This window comes from Procambarus clarkii, chromosome 92, assembly GCF_040958095.1.
Source record: "Procambarus clarkii isolate CNS0578487 chromosome 92, FALCON_Pclarkii_2.0, whole genome shotgun sequence".
Lineage (NCBI taxonomy): Eukaryota > Metazoa > Arthropoda > Malacostraca > Decapoda > Cambaridae > Procambarus > Procambarus clarkii.
In genome coordinates, this window is record NC_091241.1 from 9,557,986 (window position 1) to 9,574,874 (window position 16,889).

The following is a 16,889-nucleotide window of genomic DNA, read 5'->3' on the forward strand; positions in this document are numbered from 1 at the left end:
GGTACTAGGTGAGCAGAGACATCAGGTTAATGGAAAGGGGCCCAGCTGTCTGTCCCACCCAGGGCTCAACCCTTAATCCTGGATTGCAAGCCAAGGATGTAGACCACTGCACTGAAGGACCCAATAAGTGAGAGTAAATATAGAGCCATAAATAGCTATCAGTTTGTTTACAACAATTAATGTTTCATCCATCTTGTAAACTGGATACTGTATTACTATATTTAATAAATTGGCTGCAACACAGTACCCTGAGGCAGTTACTAGTGTAGTAGTGTTTGTGTTGCCCAAGTGTGAAAGGGAGAATGAAAGGCCGATGTCACTTGACAACCCATTCTCTTTAGATAGTACTTTTTGTATCTACGTGGACCATAATACATATACTGTACTGACGTAATGGACACTTAGATAATAGAATTTGGTACTATTCACTTCATAAGAATCCGGAAAAATAGAGCAATAAATAAATATTCCTAGGCCTAGTATGGTACATATGTACTATATTAGGCCTCAGACTGTATTAGGAATAAGATAATGAAGGGACTAACTTGCAAATCTTAAGAAAAATAAACAAATTCCTAAATGACTACGGACCTCAACATTTTCATGTCTACTGCGGTGACGTGCTTCTTGCAATGTGTGATTAACACTGTTGACTTCAGCCTGAGATAAGGCTAGCTCATGGTGGGTATCTGTCAGTTGTGTCTGTTCAAAGAAGAGATGAATTGCATGAGAGAATAACTAAATTACAATTTACTAAAATACAAATGATTAACTTCTTTTACAAGCTATATTTATTATATGCAAACAACTAAACTCTTTCCAAACTAACGTACTCCATCGTGGATCAAATCCAATACTATTCCAGTATCTAATAATCTTTACAATGATTTTCATTCAAGTTTTATAATATACAGAATGTTACCTGTAAGTCTGCAATATGCTTGTCTCTCTCTAGCAGTTGCCTGTTGGTTTCCTCATGCGTCGCCTGCAAACTTCGCAGGTCAGCCTTCAATTTCATAATTAACAGGTCTTTTTCAGACCCTCGTCCTCCATATGCACTGTCTGCATCCTAAAACAAATGGTTATATAATTTCAACTTAAAAATTCAATGTCACACCTTAATGGGAAGGAGTGGGTTCACCCATTCTTTCACCCATCCCCATGATGGGAATGAGTTGGCACACCATCTCATAAAATACAGTACTAAAATAATTAAAACTGTTCACCGAGTGCAGCAGAGCGTTATGACCTCCGGTGTTTGAAAGTTTATGTGGTTCAAAACCATAGTATCAGGTGGAAAATGTATGGAAACATGAAAAGGTGCACACAGTCACACACATACTTTGTTCCAAATTTATCTGAGCACCGTTTTGTATAATACATATCCATCCTCCCCAGCACTCTGCTCTTAAACCCAACACAACTTCAATCGATATCTGCAATTATCTCCTGTGTTTGAACCCCCCCATTTGTATTATTTTTACATTAGTTTTAGTACAGTATTAACAGATATGAAAATCATGCATAAATAAACCTAATACTGTACTGTAATTTCTTCATGGCTTTTATTTCTGCATGGAGACAAAATTAAATTATTTAAACCTGTTTCCATATGATGAATTATTATAACTAATGTACTATAGTGTACTTTATTTGTTAAAGTTTTGAGTGAATCAGGCTTGGGGATACCATAACTCCACATTTTAAAATTCTGAAAGCTTCACCAGGTCCAGGGGCTGATCCAGAAAATCTATATGCAATTCCACCACCATTTACCCATTACTAAAAAAAGAAGAAAAAAAAAATTCTCTAACTCAAATCAAGCACTAAATTTCAAGAAATCCCCTTTCCTGCTTGTCACTTGGTAGTTAACCGAGCCAAGTGTTGACCCAACCAAACCTTTGTAAGCAACCCCGCCTTCTCAAATAGTACATCACATTTTGAAGACTAAATTCCCCAAGGCCAAAAACTGGATTTACAAAGAATCATAGTGGCTCACAAAATTTATGTGATATCCCATTTTCAATTCATGGATCCTCGGTTAGGTCATGTTCAGTCAATTTACTATCTCAATTTAATGACATTGTGAACACTTGAGACTACGGGTTGTAGGGACATTCATCAGGCTTAGACCCATCCTTGATTATTATTGATCATTATTGTGGCATAAACACCCTAACTGTGATGGAGTTCAGCTACTACCAGGTCACCCAGAGTTCCAGCCAACTTGTCCCAGGGCCGAGTACAAAAATTAAAAGCAAAGCAACAAGGCTGATGAGCAGTGAAACACTATTGCCTACCACACAGTACAAGGAAGTAATAACACAGGGCCAGAGAACTACCAAGCTACCAGGCTAACAAGTATAAATAAATTGTTGCCACAGTTAGGTTAACTAAACAGCTACTAATGCCCGGGAACCCCAGGGCACACAAGCCTGGAAACCACAGAATGCACAAGCCCAGGAACCACAGCAGAGCACACAGCTTGGTAACAAAGCTGGGCACACAGTGTGGGAACAGTCTAAAGCGTCGGGCTTGCAACCCAAAACCCACGACAAGAACCCGGCATTAATGCCAGGAAAGCTAACCCCCCCTCCCCACAAAGGAAGAACCCAAAACCCTCAAAGCAGTCATCTCTGAAGGGGCAAAGTAAATGCAAGCTGACTAGCAAGGAAGGGAATCCTAGTCCACAGCTGGAGTGAAATACAAAATTAGGGCACACACAATGTGCGAGAAAAAATACCCACTCACGAGAAAGGAAACAAAGTGCAAAGGCCCCTGAGGGAACTTGTGTTCCAGCAATAATATACACCACTTTGTATTAGCATGAAGCACAGGATAGGCTATCAATGGTACCTATACCCCATATGTTATGTCCAGGAAAATAAGAGAGAGCTGGAACCCCTGGTAATCCAGGGTTGTCGCCTGATGACAGGCACAATGGTTAGGGTGTTTACCTCGTGGCAAAGATCACTTTGCCTCATTACCTCTTAGTTTTCTTCGGCACAGTTATTAGTTTTGTTGTGCCTATGCTTTCTGATGGATTTGTCTTTGTTTTTGTATTATCTCTGAACTCCAGGCTTCTCACGTGTATTACGAGTGAATCATACCGTGGCTCCCAGAAGGCATAAGTGGCTACTTCTGGTGACTGGTACTTCTGCACAAGACTTGGCTGAGCCAGCACTAAGCTTATGGAGCTACTGATGAGGCCCTCCCATGAAATGATTGCTCAAAAAAACTTGTCGAAAGGTGATCTTTGTTATAATTTCTCTCACTACTTACTTGAAGATTTGAGAAAGAACTCGCCAAAGATGAGTTATCTTTTCTAAGGCGATCTTCAAAGATTTGGTGAATGTAGTCATGCTGACTTTCCTTGAGTGACTGCGATGATCTTCTGCTCAAAATATGAGAATTTAATCTGTGAATATTACTCAAAATTTATGTTTTTAATCAAATAATGCTTACATTGTTCATCACAATATCTATCACATGCAAAATTAACTTCGCACATACCAATCTTGTAGACAGTGACAGCCGAACTGTATTGTACTTGACACTAAATAAATTTAAAAATACTGTATCTGAATGTGTGTTTCAATAACTAGAAGGATTATACAACATACTCCTTTGTCCCTCAATCTTCTTGATTCTCTATGTCCATCAACCCCTGTTCAATTTCTAATAAAATTTAATGGAATGCTGAAGCAAGTCCTTCCATGATTTAGATGCCTTTACATAATGAACACAGTACATTTTGGCCAAAATGCTGTGCATGTTATCGACTGCTGGAATGTGCCATTTTATCGCAAAAATATAAACAGTACATTCACAACCCACTGTACCTTGTACAGTATATATATATACTGTACACCATAAACAGAAAATAATATGTACAGGGTATAGTATAGATATTTAGGAAACCTATTGTTTAAATGCAATGTTTAAACATTTGTATGATAAAACGGAAGTGCAACTACAAACCTGGAGGATGATAACACTGTCCCAAACACTTGCTCGGGCGTCACGCATGAGAACGTTAAATCATCAGCTTCCCACTGACCCGTCTGTCTCGCACGGGTTATTACCTACAGGGAACAAAATACTGTAAGTACTCTTTCCATGACTTAAGTCGGCAAGAAATTTGACAAGCTATGCTTTTAACATTAGTACAGTACTCCAGAATTATCCCAAATATACTCATTGTCTGAAATTAAACAACAAATGAAAACAAAGTTTTCCAAACATGAGAGCAATATCATTGTAACATACACTTCACTTGGCAGGGAATGTTTACATTTTTGGGGGGTTGAGCAAGTAAGAAATAATCTTGAAACCAATGAATCAAAATGGAACAGTTACACTCACTTGCACAAGATTTGTGAGATCACTTTGTAGGTTATTATTCTCCTCCTTGAGGCACACATTCCGTCTCTCCAGAGCCAGCATCTTCTCTCCAAGACTCTGAGCCTTCTTCTCCAACCCAATTTTATCTGTGACTAGAGACGATACCTGTCAACAAACCCAAAGGAATACATATGGATGCCAGAGGACAACGTAGATCAAATTGTTGCTTACAACATAAACATTGTTGTAAGCAACAATACATGTTTACAATAACTTACAGCAATTTGCATGGTGCAGTATAAGCAACATGCAGCATTTTATAAGATGACAAACATTATGGATACCAATGACTACGATGGAGAGGAATTTAATATTCATCTCCAAATGGTCTGCAGCAACAGGCAATTAGTGCTTCCCTCACCCTTGTTATTATTATATTAATAGTAATATTCTTAATAATAATAAATTATTAATATAATTATTATTGCATAGTCAAAATTAGTACCCTAAATAAACACCACCACATTATTAATTGCATAATTCTCATTTTATGTAAAGCTTGTGAAACAAATTCAGTACACTACCCAATAGTGTAATAGACCTAAAGGTCTTTATTATCAAATGTTATACATTCTAGTTGCTCAAGTATTTCATCCAAAAATCATGGGTTTCAAACTGAACAGGTTTTAGAGATGGACCCTACAACTGCCTCCAGGCAAACACTCAAGTACATAATGTCCCCCCCCTCCCCCAATCACACAACTTGCCAATGCCACAACCCCACAATACACCCCCTCACTGTGCCACACCCTCCACAATGCACTCCTTACCGAGGTAAAAAAAAAAAAAAAAAATGCAATCCTCACCGAAACCAAAACATATTTCCTGCTCCTTGCCTGCAATTCCTTCCATAAATTCTATTATTCCCCCAAGTCTGGGGCCATTCTTGTGTTGAGATAACTTTATCAAAAAGGCTTTACTTGAAGCAGCCCACAATCTCACATATCCACTAAAAACCTGGTTGGTACGGCACTTCCCACAGGAACTTTCTCAACTGTCTCTAACACATCTACTTGAATTCTGGCAATATTCCTTGTATTTGGTGAGAGGAGTGACTAGTAATGGACCTCTGATGTGTCTATGGCACCTCTACTCCTTATTGGGTCTGTTTTACATTTCCTATCATGTCTTTTGCTTCAGTATGTTCCTATTTTATTGTGCATATCTGGGACCTGCCTTTTAATATCTTCCGTATATAGTATATATATATGATACCTCTCTCGTCTCCTTACCCAAGAACACATTTCAGATGCTTCGAGACGATCCCAATAATTTAGCTTCTTTATCATGTCTATGAATGTTGTATATGTTCTCTATTCATCTATTTCAGGAAACTCTCCTACTTTGAAAGGGGAAGGCAAAATGATTATCAGAAGGCACTATGCCAATACAGCTATATAGCACATGGAAGGGATGAGGATATGAATTTGGAATAATATGGTGGGAAGCAATGGTGCTCAACCACTGACTAACTTGGATTGAACATCAACCTGCAAGGAGCAAGACTGTTGCTCTTCTGTCCAGTCTAAGTGGTTGAACAATGGCAGTGAGTACTGACGAGTACTTGAGGCAGGAGAGCATGAATGATTTAAAGGTTCTCATAATCCATCCTATCATATATATTTGCTGTTATGCTCACTGCATGTAAGAATGACCAATATTATTAGCACATCACAGCTCCACCACACACCCATTCCTGCCCCCCCCCACTATGATAGATTTGCATAGTATCCCACCTGTCAACTCCACCATGCACCACTAGCCCATACCACAATTCAACTATACAAGCCTCTGCCTCATCCCCCCCCCCCTCACCCTATTCCCACCTGCCCCAGAACATCCCTCAATCCCCACCACAGCTTTCTATGCATAGTTGTTTCATAAATACACCCCATCAAACCTGAATCTGATGGTCTCGCAGAGAGACGCAAGACTCCCTGGTGGTGGTGGCCATCTTTGCAAGGCGGTCCTCCAAGAGTGCCACACGGTCTGCTGCCTCCCGTTCCAGCTCCTCCACAGTGACCACCAAGACTGCGTTCTGCTCCCCGAGGTCACGCACCCACGACTCCAACACACGCACTTTGTTCTGTGGGAAATGTAAGGTAATTATCAGGAAAGGGCACCAAACCATTAAATGTACTGCTATTCATGAAAGCTTGAGAAAGCTACCCCAAGCCATAAATCACTTAGAACTATGACCCTAACCAGGGTTCGAACCTGCATAGCAAGGGCTCACCCCAGGCATCCACAGTATATACAGAAATGTTGTGATTGTTTAAGAAGTGGTTTCAGTACTGTGTGCATGCTGGGGGTGAACCCTGGTTATGCACGTTTGACCCCTGGTGGTCAAGAGTTCTTAGTGACTACTAATCATATTTAATAACTGTATATACTGATAACTGATTTGAAAGTAGTGTGCAATGTATGTTTGGTCTATTCATACACATTTCAATGTCAATGAACTTATTTATCAGCATTAAACTACAGTAACTAATATAGGCTACCCAAAATAATATACTTACGACTTCCTACCCCCTAATAATGATCACGGATTCATTAATCACATATTGAAGGCATATTGCCTTATATCCCAAAAGATAAAGGATAAAATTCTCAAATGCATTGAGAATTTTAAATTGCCTTACAAATTGGAAGATATTAATTCAGACCACTTCTTTAAAAGGTCCAAATGTAACTTTCCAAAGGCCAGCAGCCTCTAGGTTACAAACAACAAAGGTTACAACACAAATCAGGAGATGCTTTTTCACCCATAGCCCACAGGGTGAATGAAATCACCTATCCATCAGTCTTAAAAACTAATTAATATAGCAGTACAGTATTTAAGTTATAATTCAGCTGGAAAAATACTGAGGACTAACAGTGCATCTTTGATAAGCCACCGGCTTTCTGTCCCTGTTGACCCTGTCCAGCAACCAGGAGGCCTGGTCGACGACCGGGCCGCGGGGACGCTAAGCCCCGGAAGCACCTCAAGGTAACCTCAAGGTAAGGTAACCCTCTGGTAAATTTAGGTAACCTCTGTTTTGTTTCTGTCTATTGCCTATCGATTTATTTTGTCTGTCAATATCTTAGTTACATCTATCATATCTTCCTTCATTTGATTGATTTTCTTTATTATGCACCCCATACCCATCCCGTGGGTAGTGGTGAAACCCTTCAGTGATGGTAGCTCGGCTCATTTAGTCTACCCTCATACTATGATATCAAGAGTCAATACTTTGGCTACAACCTGTCCTCTCAAGTAACACATGCTTCGACATGAAAATCCCCAACCTACGAATAATGTGGTACAGTACTATAAATTATAGCGGTTCAAGAACAATCATTTTCTATGCATGGGTCGGTAAGTTAGGTATCAATAAGGTTTAGTTCACACAAAAGTCTAAATCCACCAACGAAAAAGAGTCAAATCCGCCAACAAAAAATCCAAATTCGTCAATAAAAAATCTAAATCCGCCAACCACAAATTTATAATCCGCAAACATAAAATAAGAAAAAAATCCGCTCAAATGTAAACACCTGAATCCAGGTCATGTCCTGGAAAATACGGAAATATGGCAACCCGATTGTCGAGACAGAACGCCAGTTTCCACATACATACAGTTTCAAGATAGGGGACGAACCAAAGGCACCAGAGTTGAGGTGTAAGTAACCCAGTATGGTGCCGAGACGAAGAACTGAAGGAGAGGCAAACAGGTAATGGACTTTAGACAGCACGATGTAAATAAGAGGACCATATGCGTCTTATCAGCTTCAAAGAAAGTATGGGACAAAAATTTAACTTAAAATCTGACAAAATTAAAATCCGACAATAAAAAAAATCACATCTGCCAACAAAAAAAATTCCAAATCCGCCAACTTTTTTTTTCGAGAATTTTATCCCTAAGTGGATATGGATGCGCTGGGCGTGGCACCTGCGATGGTTGTGGGGGTTCATGGGAAGCTCTCAACGTTCAGATGCTAGTCGCAATGTGAGGACAGGCCGTTCAAACATTTTTAATGGGTCGTCTGTGCGTGAATCTATCTACCCCCTCCTACCTCTAGGCACTAAGGATTTTTATCCAAGTATACATCGTATACATCAAATACATTGGGGGGGGGGGTGGCTTTATCAACCTCATCTTTCAACCCAGAATATCTAAGAGTTTTGAGCACCGCTTCTCTGTGCCATGGGCCACAGATGGAAATTATGCAAGCGGAAACAATGTGGTGCCAGCTTCCTTCTCCACCTCTCATTGTTCTCCGTGACGTAACCATATTTTTATGTAACCGAACGAGTTTAATGGCTCATCACCCAGGGAAAGCCTAGCTGCCGTAAGGCCGGGATGAGGAAGTAGAGATGTGGTCAATCGCGGCTACTGATGGACATGTAATAATTATACTACTTTATGCTATACGGAAAAATACGAAGCGTTCAAAGCGTCCTATATACGCTTTATGCTATAGTATACTGATAACAATTTTTACAATTGCAGACTTCCAACCGATTCCAACGGGACATACTCGGTATGTCCCCATATCTTCTCGCCAGACTTGAAATCGCCATCACTTGTCCTATTACATACCAACGTGACTACAAAGGATGAGAATCGCTTGGTTTTACTTTACATATGAATGGCTAGGAACAACAGCTCAAAATTTAAGGATTTTATCATACAGGAGAAAAACAGCAAATCCCAAACACACAAGTTAACTGCAACTGGCTAGACTCCTGCTGTCTTTTGTGCAGTCAAACCATGGTATCGAGGTGCAGTGATAGCTAATTCTAACCTAACAACCTCTAGACTATATTAAGCACGATAGTGTTACCACCCACACACAAAACAACTCTGAGCGTGGCAAGAGAGAGAGAGGGGCGGTGGGAGGGAGAAAAAGAGCCCGCCCGCATGCTGAACCTAACAAATATTCCCCACCCAGCGCCCACACTTGGCTAGCCAACACCCTCGGTAGTACCAGTCTACCACACTCCCCCCCCCCACCCACCCACCCACCCACCCACCCACCCACACACACACACACACACACACACACACACACACACACACACACACACACACACACACACACCTGCTTCTGATATATTACCTGCCCCTGCTGGCCCCGCTTCCCTTAACGACATTAAACTTACAACTGTAGAGAACAGTGCGTGAAGAACTAGATGAGCAGCTGTGTGCTGCCTCAACAAGGATGTGGGGCGGGGGACGGGATGAACTACTTGAAATATGGCGAGTGTGATGGGACGGGAGGTGGAAGAGAGAACAGATAGAAGAGGGGAAATGCGGAGAAAAGAGGGAGGGGAGGGGAGAGAAAAGGAGGGGAAGGCGTAACGTGGTGGAGGTGGGGTCCCTCGATTGTTTCAAGCATGGGTTGGACATGTATATGAGTGAGATTGGGTGGTTATAAATAGGAGCTGCCTCGTATGGGCCAATAGGCCTTCTGCAGTTGCCTTTGTTATTATGTTCTTATGTTCTTAAGAATCCTAATGTCATCTGCAAAATATGATACAGTACTATAGAATGTGTCCTTATCTATGTCCGATATGATGATAAAAAGTACTGGAGCATAAGCACAGTACCCTGGGGGACTCTTTATGGTTGATTGTCCGGATTTTATTTTGTTGACTATTACACATTGGGTTCTGTTAGTCAAGAATTGTACACCCATCTGCCTATTTTTCCGGCAAATTCCTTTTGAACGCATTTTGTGTGCAATAACACCATGGTCACATTTGTCGAAGGCTTTTGCAAAATCTGTAAATTACATCAGCGTTTTGCTTGTCTTCCATGGCATCCAAGGCCATGTCATAGTGGTCCAGCAACTGTGATTGGCAAGAGCGTCCAGTTCTGAAACCATGTTGTCCAACAGGCCGTTTGCTTGGAGCGGTCCCCAGACCCATACAGTCACCATAACCCAGTTGGCTCGGCAGTTCTTGCAGGAACGTGTCTAATTTTCTCTCTGACATTTTGTTCCGGCAATGTTTCTTATGTTCGTTGGAAAATACTTAATAACCGTGAACCTATGATGTTCATAGCGTTAGTTGTTGTAAGCTCCAGACTTACAGTTTCAAGATTAGCCAAGTGAAGTCACTGGATCACGTCTCCCACATATGATAAGACGTCAAAGAGCTGAAGCTCAACCCTCGAGCACCTACGCAGGCACACGACAGGAAACTATTGCTCAGTTTGGCACCAGTAACATTATAACTTGTAATATATACCTACTGTAGCCTATGTAGTATATACATTTTGTAGTGAACACTTGTTAATTTATGCTGCAATTAGTTAAAGCCCAACAAATGCACCTCTAATAGGCCTATGCATAATAAGGTGCATCCGAATCACAAAGAAAATGGGACACTAAGTAACCTACGGTAGCCTGATGCAACAATCACTGGAGGCCAAGAGAGGAAGAAGTTCCCAGAAAGTCTCCACACATCACTTGTGACGCCAGGAAAACCCTTTGGCTTTCTCCACACATTAACGCCGCCACCAGCTCTATATTTATGACCCGGGACACATTTCCTCGTCCACACTAATTGTTGTTTATCAACACATTTAGGTACATCCGCATGTATGCACCTACCCTAGGCTACATGAAGAGCTACATCGCATCTGTCAATTGCTACCCTAGACTAGGGAAGGGTTACATAGTTTATGTCAAATAATATTATAATAATAATATTATAAAATATTCTATATTATTATATTCTATATTATAATAATAATAATAATAATAATAATATTATAAAAAATTGTTCTTATGTTATGTTCTTATGCTGGAAACTTGGTTGAACCGATGGGACGTAAGGATCGAAGTGCTTGTTCCCTGTACGGGTACTTAACAAGTAGAATGCTCTAAAAGAGGAAGTTGTTGAAGCCACCTCCAGTCACAAGAAAGGCCAGATTTGATAAATAATTTCAACGTCAATAGTTAAATTCAAACGAAACAGGTACTATAGTAGTCTAGTAGAGTACCAGGTATCATTTGAAACACAGTAAGCAGGGCATAGAGCGCCAGACCTCATTACCCCCGTAGACACTGATAGGTCAGTACAGCTCCTTCCCACGACCCTCCCCCCTCCTCCCCCCCTACAATCTCCACGTCTGATAGACCAGAGTGTTTGACGTCATTCAGAGAGGATGTCCCGAAGATACCGCTTATGTATCCAACTAATATTTCCGGCTTCCAACACCCCCCCCCCCCTCTCTCTCTCTCTACGCCAATCATATACCCTCAAGCCTCCCTCCTCCAACCCCCACATTCCCCACCTCTCCTCCCTCAAGACACCCCCCCCCCTCCACGCTCTCTAAGCAACTCGTTCCACTCTGAGTACCATTAATCTCATGAAAACATTAAAATAAATTTCCGCCAGCAAACACACAGGAAACATTAACTCCATAGTCTACCCTAAATACCTGCCAACAAACGAAAACGGGTATGAATTACCAAGGAAGATTATATAAAACTTGAAGAGGTACCCGTCTTTGCCCGGGTCGATCCCAAAAGGTTGTAACACTATTTTAGTGTTGGGAGGCCCTGAGTAATTGGAGTTGGCCCGACCATTATATCTCCACCGACTTCATGAATGGAAGGCAGACTTCATGGCGGTCCGACACCTTCAAAAGGGGCATGGGGGCTGACCCTGGCCCCCCTCCCTTATGAGCGTCCACTTACTACCACCAGTCACACTGCCAAGTTTGGCAAGGCTACCCACGAGCGTCTGACCTTCATCATTGTAATTATCAGAAGGGTGCTAAGTCAACATCGGGAGCCGGTCGGCCGAGCGGACAGCACGCTGGACTTGTGATCCTGTGGTCCTAGGTTCGATCCCGGGCGCCGGCGAGAAACAATGGGCTGAGTTTCTTTCACCCTATGCCCCTGTTACCTAGCAGTAAAATAGGTCAGTCAGCTGTCATGGGCTACTTCCTGGGGGTGGAGGCCTGGTCGAGGACCGGGTCGCGGGGACACTAAAGCCCCGAAATCATCTCAAAATAACCTCAAGATAACACACTAGGGCAACATGCAGGGCGAGATCAGGACACAGTGAGGGGTCACACAAGAGGTGAGACAAGACGACGAGGGGTCACACGAGAGAGGGGAACCAGAACGAGAGATTGAGCAACATCTCTTGTGCCACATTCAGCATGAAATAAAGGAATTAAAGTCCATGCACGAATTCATAAATAAACATCATGGAAGCCCCGAGAGGTCATGACGCACCATGCCTGGCGATCATTCGGTTACGAGGCTGGGCCAAGGGGTTGGAACTCGTTCCCTGCACGTAAGCACGCAACACCAGTCCGGAAAGTGACGTACTGTCCCGTTTTCTGCTTGGGGTCCTCTGGCTTAGTCTGTTAGATTACGAGAGGACACTAAATTAAACGTTTTCCTGAAGTTTTATCCTTAGGAGGACGGGCTGCTCCAGTTGTCACAAAGCTCAGAAAATGGTGTACTACAACACACAAACCTAACCTAATCGCGCGACTCACACAGAAAACGAGAATGTGAGCCGCTAGGATTTATAGTACATCATGTTTTGTCCGTTGGGGATTTTGAGATCACCATAGGCTCGTGTTAGTAATCAAATGCAAAATTACCTGCATGTTTGAAAGTCGGGGTTTAACTTCAGCGGTAGCATAGGTTTACGCAAGGGCATATTAATCATGTCGGCGTGAAACACAAGTAACAAAGATGCTCGGTAGGCACAATATGCAAGAGCAACACCAGATGTTTGGTGTTGATAACGTTGTTTCAACGATGAATCATCGATACTCTTCGATATTGTGTCAAGAAATGTAAGGAAACCCCAACTCCCTACACACTTCACCCACGTATTGCAAAATGCAAATAATTGCCAACGGAACTTAAACGCCTAATTTAGGACTAACTATATGCCAAATTCTAATATATAACCATTTATATACGAGAAATCACCGATTTTGAACTCCCAGTACGATAGAATAGAATATAGATGAACGTGTCTTTGGAAGTCTGCTGTTGAATGGATAAACAAAGCCTGAGGACGAGTCGAAGGAATTGCCCACACCCTGCACGGCTGGTTAGTAAGTGGAAAGAAAAAAGAAGTTGTGGAAGCCACCTCCATCCACAACTTTATGGCCACATTCGACAAAACATTCAAATGTCAAAATAGTTAAATAAGGCAACAGGTACAACAAGGGTAGTAGGCGAGGCATAACTAGACCCTGCGTCCTCGTGGTCACTAATTATTATTCATTTCTTTATTATGCACCCCATACCCATCCCGTGGGCGGTGGTGAAAAAGGTTACAAGAGGCACAATGTGTTCAGGAAGTGAACCCCATAATTGTTTTAGCTAAGCAAGTGACAGTGTTGTGAAGGTACTAAGGCTAATAAGTATTCCCACCACTCTAAACACAATCCTCCACTCGGCTCACGTTACCGCCAGCTGCTTTCCATCAAAATTAATACCTCTTCAGGGTTAAGACTCACAAGCCAGTTAACAATTGCTGATATTTCCGGAGGAATTAAATAATTGTTAAATTATTTTATATACATACATACTTTAAAACTACAATAAAACTCCTGAGTAATCCGAGTAACTAAGCTTCTAGATCTTTGGGCATTCAGGACAGATAAAAGTCAGATCGTATATATATGATGCTTCGTCAACTGACTTTGCAACTTGCACAAGTTTACCCAGCTTCAGCTAAGCTAATACAGTCTAACATAGCTTAACACAACCTAAGTTAATACATACCGACAATAATACATACAGTTTTAACAATCAGGAAACGAGCTTTCTCGAACCGTCTTGTGTAGGATCTGACCATATAACTCTTGAGGATGCTTCCGGCTTTTACTGCTGCCTTGCTAGACATCCATATGCATATGAGAAGAGGATAGCCGATTGTGCGGGTCCAGAACCTTGAAGTTTGATATTCAATACTATGGAGGTGGTTACAAGTGAATGTTTTACGGTTCGTCCTAATTTACAGGATGAATATTCTGATGGCACTCGGCCTCGGAGGTTAACTTAGTTGTAGCCAAAAATAAAATCCTTGCAACACCACAGTATCTGGATTGATTACCGTGCTGTTCAAAAAGATAGGCCTACTATTACAAACGTATCCTCACATTTATAAAGGCATCAACATTCAGATTTGTTACATGCATCAATCAGTTCTTAAGAACGCCTACTTATATTCACTAGCTAATGCAACAATTTCCCACAAGGCTTTCTCTTGTCTGCTTTGACTTAGATTATAAACAATATTTGCAAATGATGACCAATAAATTCCCCACAATTAAAAACAAGGGCAGGCAGACAGTCTATCGCTAAGCGTACCCGTTTTTACATTGGAAATTAGTAATCTAAGATCCTCTTGACCACTGCCTAAACAGGTCAGAATTTTGACCTTAACATTCGTCATATACAGTTTTGTTGACTCTTGTGCGTGAAAAACTCAGTTATCTTGTGAGAGCCTTTTGCCTCTCGCCAGTTGGCAAATCAGTATAGGCCTACGATTGTCATGGCTTTGAGTCGACTGGTGTTGGTAATGCTAAGGATAAACTAGCAGCTTCAAGATAAGACGACAGCCAAAAGTGAACTGTGTTCGAGATCTGTGGGAAATGACTTGGGATCTACCAGATGAACACGCCTAGGCCTGTAGTGGCCCTTTGCTTGCCAAATCAAACAGAGACAATGAACAAATCCACAAGGGACGAGTGACGAGGATCCTCGTCCTCGTCACGGCCCTTGTGGATTTGTTCATTTGATGCATCACGCTATTGTGATTTCTGTGTGTAGTGCAAACAAAGAGTACTATTACTGTCATTATTTACGCAACTGTCATTTAAACATCAACAATTTCCAATGAAAATTGGCAGACGCAGTTTATTATCGGAAACAAATTGTAAGATTCGTAGCTTAGGCGCTTGGTTATTTAAAAATAATTAACTGATAATTAACCAATTGTTCTTGGTTAATTGTAGGTTAGCTTAGGCGCTAACCTACAAGTTAACATATCAGCTAGACAATGTTGAAATTGCGAAGTCTGAATGCGAGAAATTCATAATTAGCAGGGATCTTTGGTCAATAATTATTATATAAATGTACGGAAGAGTTAGCAACAAGACATTTAATATTACAGGTCACCGGGTAACGTATTAGACGTGGGAGCGTGTTTGCTTGTTTCAAGCGCGGGTTGGACATGCATGAGCCAAATGGTTGATGTGACTAGGAGCTGCCACACATGGCCAGTGGGTGATGTAGTTCACCGAATTCACATGTTCTTGCTAGATGGTTTTTTTATTATTATTATTTTCTACCACAGACGTGGCCACACATTTACAATGCTAACTAGCATATATACATTTTCTTCTGTCCTCCATGGACAGGGTGAAAGATTTGTCAAACATATAGTTCAAAGATTTATTGAACAACCACAGAAGGTGATCGTAGTGCTTTTAAAATGTTAGGCTCAGATGGGGGTACCAGACTGCCCCGTTTCATTCCTCTTTCCCACCTCCCCACTCTAAATTTCCCATCTGTCCCTTCCTTCTCTCTGAAAATTTCTCTAACATCTCTGTAGAACCCGAACATTCAGGTTACTGGCTATGACATTTGCCGTCCCCAACTCTGTCATCTCGGAAAATTGAGCGAGGCTAGCCCCAATCGTCTGGCCATCTATTTCACACATTCTATTATATAGATACAGATGTTAATTCCCACCAGGTGTGTGGCTACCCACACACCTGATACACTTCAGTAAAACTTATCTGTTCTGCGACCTATACTTGTCTGGGTTCACCTGGATACTGTGTCACTCTTGTATGGTTTCATGAGTTTGGAGGAGGGGGTGGAGCATGATGGAGAGGGGGAGGATGATGGCGAGAGGAGGGAGAGCATGATGGCTGGAGGAGAGTGGAGGGGTGGATGATGGCGAGGACAAGTAGCAACTGTAAAACAAGGTAGAGTAAAAGAAAGGAAAGTGGGTACCAGGGGGCTGGGTGTTATATATACAAGGTACTTACACAAATCCCTCCTCCTTGCACCTAATTCAGCCAACTCAAATGACCATTTAGCGCACCGTAATAGTAAGTACAAACGCTGGAGCAAAGCTGTGTGCAGGGGTACCTCGTGAGAAGCGGGTCCCACAAAGAACACAACTCCCGCCTCTGACGCTCAATGCCAACTGACTGTCTCCAGAGTTTTCAGCTTTTCTGTAGTCTCCTGCAGTGGCACAGTTGCCAGCAAGGCCATTTTAACAAAGCCATTTGCCAACAACAATAATTTACGAAGTCAATTTCCTGGGTGCATACTCCTTCGACTCTTCAAGTTTCCTTGTATGGCCCAGAAGGTAGTTTTGTCGGTGCTTTACTGTCACTACGACCTGCTGAACTCTGACAACTTGTCGCCAATGTCAAACGTCGCACTAACCTGTGAAAGATATTGTTTGGTGTTGCTCCATTTTCCTGTTTCCTATC

The 16,889-nt window shown here is 41.8% G+C and overlaps 1 protein-coding gene across 1 annotated transcript in view; it reads right to left on the minus strand.

Annotated features, from left to right (window-relative positions):
- LOC123775078 (early endosome antigen 1) overlaps positions 1-16,889 on the minus strand; it is a 63,390-nt gene that overhangs the window by 38,908 nt on the left and 7,593 nt on the right. Inside the window, exons 2-7 of the mRNA XM_069319310.1 lie at positions 6,305-6,490; positions 4,366-4,509; positions 3,982-4,085; positions 3,283-3,394; positions 923-1,069; positions 592-702 (exon numbers count right to left, since the gene is read on the minus strand). Coding sequence (XP_069175411.1) covers positions 592-702; positions 923-1,069; positions 3,283-3,394; positions 3,982-4,085; positions 4,366-4,509; positions 6,305-6,490 — 804 coding nt within the window. The remainder of the gene's footprint in view (positions 1-591; positions 703-922; positions 1,070-3,282; positions 3,395-3,981; positions 4,086-4,365; positions 4,510-6,304; positions 6,491-16,889) is intronic.